The sequence below is a fragment of the Pelobates fuscus genome, chromosome 1 (assembly GCF_036172605.1).
Source record: "Pelobates fuscus isolate aPelFus1 chromosome 1, aPelFus1.pri, whole genome shotgun sequence".
Classification (NCBI taxonomy): Eukaryota; Metazoa; Chordata; class Amphibia; order Anura; family Pelobatidae; genus Pelobates; species Pelobates fuscus.
The window spans coordinates 429,538,584-429,549,393 of record NC_086317.1 but is presented as its reverse complement, the minus strand read 5'-3'; the positions used below and the strand labels follow the sequence as shown (position 1 = coordinate 429,549,393).

The 10,810-nt window shown below is 41.3% G+C and overlaps 1 protein-coding gene across 1 annotated transcript; it reads left to right on the top strand.

The window, feature by feature from the left end:
• The first annotated feature begins 246 nt into the window (after nt 1-246).
• On the top strand, nt 247-7,809 carry CCNA1 (cyclin A1). Its single transcript, XM_063444867.1, has 9 exons — nt 247-514; nt 1,839-2,057; nt 2,919-3,120; nt 3,200-3,324; nt 4,271-4,494; nt 4,905-5,109; nt 5,196-5,309; nt 6,871-7,004; nt 7,087-7,809. The coding sequence occupies exons 2-9, from the start codon at nt 1,863-1,865 to the stop codon at nt 7,136-7,138; spliced, it is 1,251 nt and encodes a 416-aa protein (XP_063300937.1). The 5' UTR covers nt 247-514; nt 1,839-1,862; the 3' UTR covers nt 7,139-7,809.
• The last annotated feature ends 3,001 nt before the right edge of the window (nt 7,810-10,810 follow it).

The following is a 10,810-nucleotide window of genomic DNA, read 5'->3' as shown; positions in this document are numbered from 1 at the left end:
CACCAGTGGGCTCAGCTTGCCTGGGCTACCAGAGCTGTCACCGGTTACCAAGGAGAAGATGCCTCCTCCTTCCCTCGAGCACGCCGCCTAGCGTCGCCATGGCAACGCCTCTTCACGTGATGTGATGCCGGGCGCGCTCTGATTGGTCCGTTTCCACAGGCGCGGGCTGATTGAAAATACTGGAGTAATTGAGCTCAGCTGTCAGTGCAGGTCTATCTCCCCATACACAGCCAGAGCGGGGCTCCGGCTACAGCTGCAGCCAATCAGCGGTCCCCGAACCCCATCACAGAGCAAGGCTCCAGCCAATCAGCAGCCCAACAACCCCAACACAGAGCAGGTCTCCAGCCAATGAGCGGCCCCCGAACCCCAACACGGAGCAGCGCTACACCTGCTGCCCATCAATCAATCAACCAGCGGACCCCGCTACCCAGCATCCTCCTCGCTGCCCCATAAATCCCCAGCGCGGAGAGCTGGCAGTAGGTCGGTGAACAGGTCTGGGCAGTAGCAGTTACCGGTAGGTCCCCGCGGGGCTGTTTGTGTTTGAATGTGGTGGGCGCTCGGTGCGTGGCTGCTAACAGTCAGGGAATGGCGGGCATTCAGCGAGATGGCTACCATCTCCTGCCGGCAGTAAGGTGCTGTATCTACTACTCCTGTAGAGTGTCTCGCTGGGCGCACGCAGTGGTTATGGTGGCTCCCGCCTACCTATACCCAGGGCGCGGTGTGTATGCTGGGTACTGACTCTGTTACTGGCACCCCCAGGGTACTGTAACTGGCACCCCCCAGGGTACTGACTGTATGGACTTGTTTACTGGCACACCCTGGGCACCGTCTCTGGAGCTGTCACTGGGACAGGTGGTCCCAGGCAGTATTTATCATGTCACTGTGATTTCCAATGGGCGCTGCTGGAGACAGACTAGCTGCTTAAAGGATAGTCTTGATCAGTCTGTCTTATGATGTTGGCTAGCTCCATCCATAGACTCTACAGAAATGCCAACTACATGTTTTAAAGGTCCTCTTCTAATTACAATATATTCTATTGGAATAGTGAGAATGGCATGGGTAAGATAATGTTGGCTATAGCGAATTTCTGAAGTACCTCACCTAGTAATGGTAAACTTTAAGTCTGCATCCAAATGCACGTCTTTAATTTTTTTTCACTTTTAAATATTTGCAGTAGGTAAATACAAGGTATGTCTTACTGTTGCGTTAATCTGTCCGGTCTATCGAACTTTAATATTAGTTGCTTAAATGAACATGTCACTCTGAGACAACTGACTTATAGAAAAGATTTTAGTTTGAATGCGACAGCTGACTCGTATTGCTAGCCGAAAAATATTTTATACTTAACACCCACTCAAGGGGGCACTGATCTAACAACCAGTGTCTTATACTTGGGGATGCTGAGAACGTGTACTGGGTATGGGGTTGGTGTTTGCTTACTGGTTTAAAAATAACTGTCAATTGATGCATGTCACTCTAAGTGTAATACAAGTAGTTGTGACTGTCCTCTCTAACAGTTATCATGCATGTCACTCTTATATTTAGGCAAGGTGTTCTAGCATCTAGAACACTTTGTTGTCATGTATCTATAAACTTGGACTTGTTAGAGGCACACAATGTGGCTTTTGACTTTCTTTTTTTTTGACTATAGTGAGACTTGTCAAGGCAAAAACAAGTTCTGTTGCAAGTCCCCGAATAAAAGCAATCACCATGGGAACAAAGTTTCTGCGTGCAAAATGGCACCGTTAAATTTAGTATCTTGTATAGCTTGCCAGCTGCAATTCTAGAAAGCTGCAACTCTTTGGTTTGTGTAATGTTTAATGTTCTTTCCTTCCTAGTTGAAAGCTGTCTTGGTATTGAGAATGCGTCGCAGTATTGCATCCAATAGTCTCCTCAACATGAACTCCACTATTGGAATCTACAGTGCCTACCAAAATCCTTCTCTACCAAACGAAACGATCATCCAGACAAACATGTCGCCTCAAAGAACAGTGCTTGGTGTGATCAGTGGCAATGAACAGTACAGACGAACACTTGGCCAGGCATGTAGCTTGGCAGTAACATTGTTATAAAGTGTGTGTGCAGGATTAACTCTGATAGTTGCTGGTGGTAGAATTAGAGCTGCTGAGATCTCTTGCCCCTTCTACTGACTCCTACTATAATGAATGAGCCAAATATTTATGAACAAACTTTACTACAAATCTTTATGGAACTATAACTATGCCACCGTAACAATATATCATTCAGAGCTGCTTCAACATGGCATGTCTCCCTTAAATACTGCAACAGTGCATTGGATGCTGTCAGCCTACTGTGACTATGACAAATTGTAACACTTGATCATTAAGTGTTTTGGCTCTCCCTAGAACTCCCCCCCCCCCCCCCCCCCCCCACACACACACACACACACACACACACACACACACTTTAAAGGAAAACTGTTGCCTAAAATTCCTTTCAAAGGGGTTGTGTGTGTGTGTGTTTTTTTTTTTTTCCTCTCCTTAAGTATATATGGGGGAAATTAAACCCATCCCTAGTCTTACTGTATGACAGGGTCCTTCAATCATATAATGCACCTTTTAGTTGGCGAAAACTGTTCTTCTGAGCAGGTAGTGAAGCCTATATAAACCACTTTAGCACCCTGAATCACCAAAGGTTTGTTTATGGTTGAAGGATCATGCTGCCTAATATCAGGTGACTTTCCCACTAACGGTTCTGACAATTCTAACCTACTATATAACGAACTGCTTTATGCAAACATTAGTTTGTAGCTGTAATGATGATTTTGCTGATGACATGTCTTGAGCTGACTAGATTTCAATCACTAACATATTGTGTAAACTGACTTTATTAACTCCAATATTAAGTTTTCTAGTCTTGGCCTGTTAACAGATATTAATAATCCTATCTTAATTCAGGCTGCTGGAGTTAAGAATGAACTTCCTCTCCTGAGAAAGGTGTCCTGTTTACCTGTTGCCAAACCCAGTTTTACAATCTATGTTGATGAGCCAGTGGTTAAACAAGAGAAGTGTTCATTTGAAGTAGAGTTTCCAAGCTTTGAAGAAGCAGATGTCAACATTGTGAAACAAAGTTTCCACTTGCTTCTTGACATTAGTACGTGTGAGTACTATATTGCTACACTTTAAACATTTTTAAGGTGAAATATCATAACCCATGACTAAAAAAAACTTTCTTCCAGCTTCCCCAATGATGGTTGATGCATCTATGGACCATCACCCTGGGGATGGGTCTGAAATGGATCCTGATGCCATTGTTGTATCTGAATACATGGATGACATTCACAAGTACCTCCGTGAGGCTGAAGTAAGTATTGTTTCCTAAGAACGTTTTAGAAAGTCTTTCAGCCTGGCCAAACTACTAAATGGCATGCGATCTAAAGGCTAGCACAATCCCTAACTTCTCTAGTATGAATGGCACTTATCTACAACTAGTGTTTCAAATGAAGCGGTGGAATATCTATGGAGCAGCATAAAGTACCCTTAACTCTTGGTGTGCTGACTGACCTTGCATTCTGAGCCTAAAATGCACATGTGAGAAACTAAACCCCTGATCTGTTAAGCAATAGTCTTGGCACAACTTTAACTTGAGGTATCTGCCTGAGAATTCTGTCATGCTGGAGTACAATAACCTTCAGATAAGGGACATGAGCAAAGGGAGTAAAGACCTATGTCAGACTTGAGATGCTTCTAAAGTCTAAGCCTAGTAAGACTTATTCTGAAACCTAGTCTGTCCTATAACGGACAATGAAGTACAAAGGTCTCACTTCTATCTTGGCTAGACCATTGTCTCCTACTCTGGGCAGGAAATTGGGTTTTTTTTTTTTTGTGGTGGGGGAGGAACTATCTGTCTACATAGGTTTGTCAGAGATGGTTGTTCTGTATGGCCTTAGGCGCTGAAACAACCAGAAAGTTCAACATCCAAGTGACTGCATCTTGTTTCAGGATCTCCAGATATTGCCTGCCTGCTTGCACAGGAAAGTTCCTCATTTAATTTTTTTTTTTTTTTTTTTATCAACCCTAAAAAACTTGACCTGCAGATCCTTAAGCTTTACATCTGAACAGATCATAATGGCTATGTATCTGTCTTTATATTGTGCAACTCTAAATGGCTATACTTCAAAAAAAGGGGGTGACAATAGCTGAAATACTCAATACCATGCTTTAAATGCAGTGGCGTATTTTCTTAAATCTACTGGCCAAAAAGCAATCAAAGGGATACTATACTAATGGTTCTTAACTGTTTTTAATAGGTAAGACACAGGCCAAAGGCACTTTACATGAGAAAACAGCCTGATATAACTCCAGCAATGCGTACCATCTTGGTGGACTGGCTGGTGGAAGTCAGTGAGGAATACAAACTTCGTTGTGAAACACTCTATCTTGCTATCAACTACTTGGACAGATTTCTATCCTGCATGTCTGTACTGAGGGGCAAGCTACAGCTTGTTGGAACAGCTTCCATTCTCCTGGCATCGTAAGTATAAAGTCTGACTTGTCTACAAAGATCCACAGGATATGAAATCTCTTGCTACACTCACAAACTCTAGACTTCCTGCTATTTTCATTTATCTGAAAACTGTCAGTCTTGTGAAGGGCCTACTAACTGTACCTAGAACTGCTGGGTACAACAAATATTCCAGCATCTTTATCAGTTAAATGATGGACAAGTGCAAAAATAGCTGACTTGCACTTCTTACTATATAAAGTTTTAGTAAACATGGTTGAAGACACTTGGCATAAATTCAGTAAGGTGTCTGCCTGTGGCTTCTCAATTTAACCCCCTTGTCAAATATATAACCGCCAAGCAATAGCGCATAGCTGAAACTAAATGGGGCACTAATACACTTGTGTTTGGATTTTAATTTGTTTGGGTTTTTTCCCCAGAAAATATGAAGAGATTTACCCACCTGATTTAGATGAGTTTGTGTACATCACAGATGACACTTACACAAAGAAACAGCTGCTACGTACAGAACATCTGCTCCTGAAAGTACTGGCTTTTGATCTGACTGTACCTACAATCAACCAGTTCCTGCTCCAATATCTGAAAAGGCACTCAGTCTGTCCCAAAACTGAGCAACTTGCAATGGTAAATGTACACCATGGTAAATGTCAGAACTTGAAAGAAGTTAAAGATGACAAAGCAAATACTAAGATGTACTATCTTGTCTGTAGTACTTTGCAGAGCTGACTCTTCTTGAAGTGGAGCCGTTCTTGAAGTATCTCCCTTCGATGACGGCAGCAGCTGCTTATTGCCTTGCCAACTACACAATAAACAAGACTTTTTGGGTAAGATATTAACCAGTTCAAGCTACACAACTTACATTGACCTCCTGTATTTGTAAAGATTGGTACTGGCCAGTCACTGAGAATGGCAGTGAATAGAATGCTTAAGGAAACATTCTAAGCCATAATGCAAAATTCCCAGGGCTTGATTGGTTGTAGAGGACTCGGAGTAAGCGTCAAGTGTACCTTCAACATATGGGATACGGCTGTACAGTCTATGGGGGGAACATACAAAGAAAAAACAATAGTGTGATACAGTATATACAGTGCGCTTAAATGGATGCACTCATGAGATAGTGGAGATAAAAGAGCATTCAAGGTGCCTCCCCAAGAAACATGGGGGGATACTGGTATCCTTTGATAATGTCGAGCAGCCAATGGGACACAGGACTCCAGGTGAGTAGTAGAAAATATTCATAATTTTATTCTCTTTAAAAGGTGATACAACACCATAAAGATAAAATATAAAAGTGCAGCAATAGGTCCAACGCATTTCGTTCAACACAGGAACTTCATCAGGGACCTCACAGTAAAAGAAATCAACAGCAATATTGCAGAGTGTAAAAAAAATACACATCCTACTCACCCTAACAATCACTATAAATGGGGCTAATCCCAATGCCCCATTGGTCCCAAGTGTGGGGGTGTCCTCTGGGCAGCTCTCCATTGGTCCAGGGATGGTGTCATCCAGCTGATTCTATTTTCGGTGTCCAGAAAACAAGCGTTTTTTTTTTTTTTTCAAACGCCGGAAGAAAAAAAACACGCTCGTTTTCTGGACGCCGAAAATAGAATCCGCTGGATGACACCATCCCTGGACCAATGGAGAGCTGCCCAGAGGACACACCCACACTTAGGACCAATGGGATTAGCCCTATTTATAGTGATTATTGTTAGGGTGAGTAGGATGTGTATTTTTTTACACTCTGCAATATTGCTGTTTTCTTTTACTGTGCGGTCCCTGATGAAGTTCCTGTGTTGAACGAAACACGTTGGACCTATTGCTGCACTTTTATATTTTATCTTTATGGTGTTGTATCACCTTTTAAAGAGAATAAAATTATGAATATTTTCTACTACTCATCTGGAGTCCTGTGTCCCATTGGCTGCTCAACATTATCAAAGGATACCAGTATCCCCCCATATTTCTTGGGGAGGCACCTTGAATGCTCTTTTATCTCCACTATCTCGTGAGTGCATCCATTTAAGCGCACATTTTCACTGTATATACTGTATCACTCTATTCTTTGTATGTCCCCCCGCCCCCATACTGTACAGCCATATCCCATTTCTGCTTGTGGTTCTATACATATATACGATCGTTTTGGGTGGATAATGATCTTGGGAGGCTACAGACTAATTGGAGTTAAGTAATTTGATATTTAACACTTAACAACGTAGTTTTGTTTACCTTCAACATATGGCTTGCCTTTTGCCAATGGAATTCTTTACTCTTGCAAGAGTTAAAAGAACACCTATATAAAATGTCTTGTGAATATTTCTCTCCAATCATATTGGTCACTGAGAATCCAGTGGAAACTTGCTAAGCAAACTCTTTTCTCAACAGCCTCAAGATCTTGTTGCATTTACTGACTACACGCTAAGTGAAATTGTGCCCTGCATTAGTGACTTGCATAGGTTGTGTCTCCATGCTCCCCATCAAGTACCACAAGCAATTCGAGAGAAGTACAAAACGCCCAAGTGAGTATATGCTCTGAGACCCTGTTTTTTTTTATAATTACAATTTTAAATGCATATTCTAATTCCTGACTTCTCTTTCCAGGCACATGCAAGTCTCTCTTATTGAGCTTCCAGCAAACCTTCCTCTCAAATGAACACTCTTTTCTTCAGACTTGTGAAGCACTTACCTCATGATCAACAGTGTTGGTCTGACTTTTATGATGACACTGCAGGCCAAGTGTCTCTCGAACTTTTTTAAATTTTATGAACTTTTTATACTGGTACACTAACCTAGGACTTTGAACTCGTACAATTATTTGCACTACATGCCACCAATAGATGGACCTGCACTTTATCTTGACACTTGAAGACCTCAATGTGGTCCTACAAATGTTTGTTAAAACTGTGTTCTGGCAGGTGGTAGCACTGACAGGTTTGGGTGGTGGTCAAACCCATAGAGTAAGGCCAAACATGGCTCCCAACGCAGAGGACTAGAGTAGAATTGACTCGAAGACTGGCCTAGACATGCTTGTGCTGTCGCTGGTCAGGTGGTAACAAGGGGTAGTTTTCTATACTTATTGTAGAATGGGGAGGGCATAGGCTTAATACCAAACTGCACTATGGCATATCTGCCGATAGCCTTTGGTTTTAGTTTCTTAAGCTAGGTGAAACAAGGATTCTGCACCCAGTAAACCCTCTGGGTGTTAGGCAAGATTATCAAAGTCTTTGCCATATGATTCTTCTAGTACTCCATGACTGCAATATGACTAGTCATGTATAAAACAGCACAGTTGGTTGACCATTTTAAACTGGGTAAACGCTAACATTCACCAATCCTTGTGATGTCAAAGTATCTTAATAAACCATTAATTCATAAACTGCTTTTGTGTGGGTTTTTAACACCAAACTTATCCACTTAAGTGGATCTAAACGGCAAAAGGCTCAGAACAGCCTGCATCTCCTGCCAAAATATCTTACAAGCGTGTCAACACAAAATTATGCTCTGGTTATGGAATTGGGCTGTGTTAGACTTGAACATGTTGGATGAGATTTTGGAAGTCTAGAGGTCCATGCCTTACATAATACTAAAGTTGCCACAAGATCAGTGCCTAATAGGTCTTGTAGTGACATACATGAGCCTGTACTATTGGACTTCTGATTTCTTTGTGGCAGTATAACTGATACTTTCATACTTGAGGTGATATACAAAGTTCTGCTGCATGGAAATTATGGTTTCTTGTTGCACTGCTTCTACTCTTGAAGCAACCTGTAGAGTAAATGGTGTTTGTGCCAACCAGTACCCTACTACATACCCTGTTACAGCTCAAAACCCTTACTTTTATAGGGGGCATTGATAAGGGCAAACAGCAGGTTATTAATAACAAATATTAACTTCCTTTCCCCTTGGAATGATTCCTTATTACTGGATCATAGGAAATGCAGACTAATCCAACACTGATATTCAAGGACTCTATGGCATGCATATAGTTTGTAAGTCATTCTGAGCTGCATTACACTATACAATCTGTGTATTGCTAGGCTAAGGCATGGCTCCTCAACAGTTTATGCCTGTTGTAACATCCAACTAAATTGGGTCAGGCTTTTTAAGAATGCAAATTAACTTCAGTTGAAGTGCTTTGGGGTCACATTTAACAGTACTTTTGTTCTTGCACTTTAGTGCCATCAGCAGTGCACAAAGATTTAGTGTAACTAGAAGCTATGCCATTTAAATTGTCACATCCTAATTGCAGTAATCCCAGTGTCACCATATCACACTAGATTTCATTCAAAAGAAGGTTTAATTTAGGAGTCTGGTTAAGATTTTTTTTTTTTAATTCCCCATCCTCATTTTCTACGCATTCTAACTGTTTTTTGGTTTGTCCTAAACATTTGGAAATCAATGTGACACTTGATTCAGCTTTGTGTATATACAAGGCCTAGAAAGCAAATTGCCTTAAAGGGACACTATAGTCACCGGAACAACTTTAACTTAATGAAGCAGTTTTGGTGTATAGAACATGCCCCTGCAGCCTTACTGCTCACTCCTCTGCCATTTAGGAGTTAAATCCCTTTGTTTATGAACCCTAGTCACACCTCCCTTCCATAAACACGTCCTGTAAAGAGAGCCCTATTTAGGCTTTCTTTATTGCAAGTTCTGTTTAATTAAGATTTTCTTATCCCCTGCTATGTTAATAGCTTGCTAGACCCTGCAAGAGCCTCCTGTATGTGATTAAAGTTCAATTTAGAGATTGCGATACAATTATTTAAGGTACATTACATCTGTTTGAAAGTGAAACCAGTTTTTTTTTTTCATGCAGGCTCTGTCAATCAGCCAGGGGAGGTGTGGCTAGGGCTGCATAAACAGAAACAAAGTGATTTAACTCCTAAATGGCAGAGAATTGAGCAGTGAAATTGCAGGGGGAATGATCTATACACTAAAACTGATTTATTTAGCTAAAGTAATTTAGACAACTACAGTGTTCCTTTAAGTCACGCAACATAATGTATGAACTAAAGACCAAAGATGCCTTTGAAACCTTCCCCTTCCTGAGCTTATACTTTCTGTGGCTGTCTAATAACACTTCCCAATACAACTCAATTTGAAATTTCTGCAAGGCAAAATTGCCTGCCTCTTGAGTTCAGCTCCATTAAGCTAAACTAGGAAGAAAGCCAACTAGTTGTCTGACCGCTTGAGGGTGCAGCAAGGCTAATTTTGGAAAATGCCCATTTCTAGTGAAATTTTACTTTTTTGTAAAAGTGCTTTGTGTGTGGAGTGGTTAACTGTAACTCAGTACTGGGTTGGGCATGTCTGCTAATCTCTTACACAGAATTCTGTTAATACACCAGCATTTTTAGCTATTGGTTTCTGTAGCAATGGCACTCATTAGTTGAGGTGGATGCTCTAATTTCATTTTTTTTTTTTTTTTTTAAATAAAATGAAACTAACATTAAATACATGCTTACCCAATTGGGCTCTGATCGACATTCCTACTATGTACCCCAATTGTACCGCATGTGATAAGCCTGAGGACTGCTGTTGGGGGTGTCCAAAGCCTGTATGTAATGTTCCTATGCACTACAAAAATATAAAATACTTGCAACAACATGACAAATATCATACCAATGAAACAGTGTCCTTCACTCCATTATTGTTATGTAACAGATTCCATTCCCTGTACATAACATACCTAAAGCAAGAGTTAGATTTCATCGGAGTTTATTGTTTAACAATCTTTTCCTGCTATTTATTGTGATAATGTAACCTTGCATGTTCTATTTGCTTCTGTTCAGGTGCCTGGAGGAATACTGCCTTCTATTTTGTGCAAGTCACAAATGTTCTAATACTAAAAAGTACTTGTCAACAGTCAAGGCTTCTTGTATTCAACATGCAAACATTCCCTTTAGGTGCATTATACAGATAAGGGAAATATGTTTATAAATTTGTATGTTTAATCTCAAGTAGGACTCAGTAGCTTTAAGTTATTGTTGGGGGGGGGGGGGGGGGGGGGGGGGTTGTAGTCTGCAGGGTTTCTCTGATTCTGCCCTGATGAATTTAAAATTAATTGGCAGCAACTTTCCATTGATAAAGGGTGCAGTAGAAATAATGCTGGTTATGTGATCGTAACTACATAACATTGTTTCATTATCCAAGTGGTGGAACTGCATCGATCGCAGCTGGGACCGGGCTCTTTCCTGCAGACCCCTGCAATTGGGTGCCTGCTGCCATGTATTTTGCGGCTGCTTGTTCAGGGGTTCATCGGGTGGCCATGGATTTTCAGGGGGCCCTGTCAGCACTGCAACACTTTAACAGTGTGACCTGGCCCCCT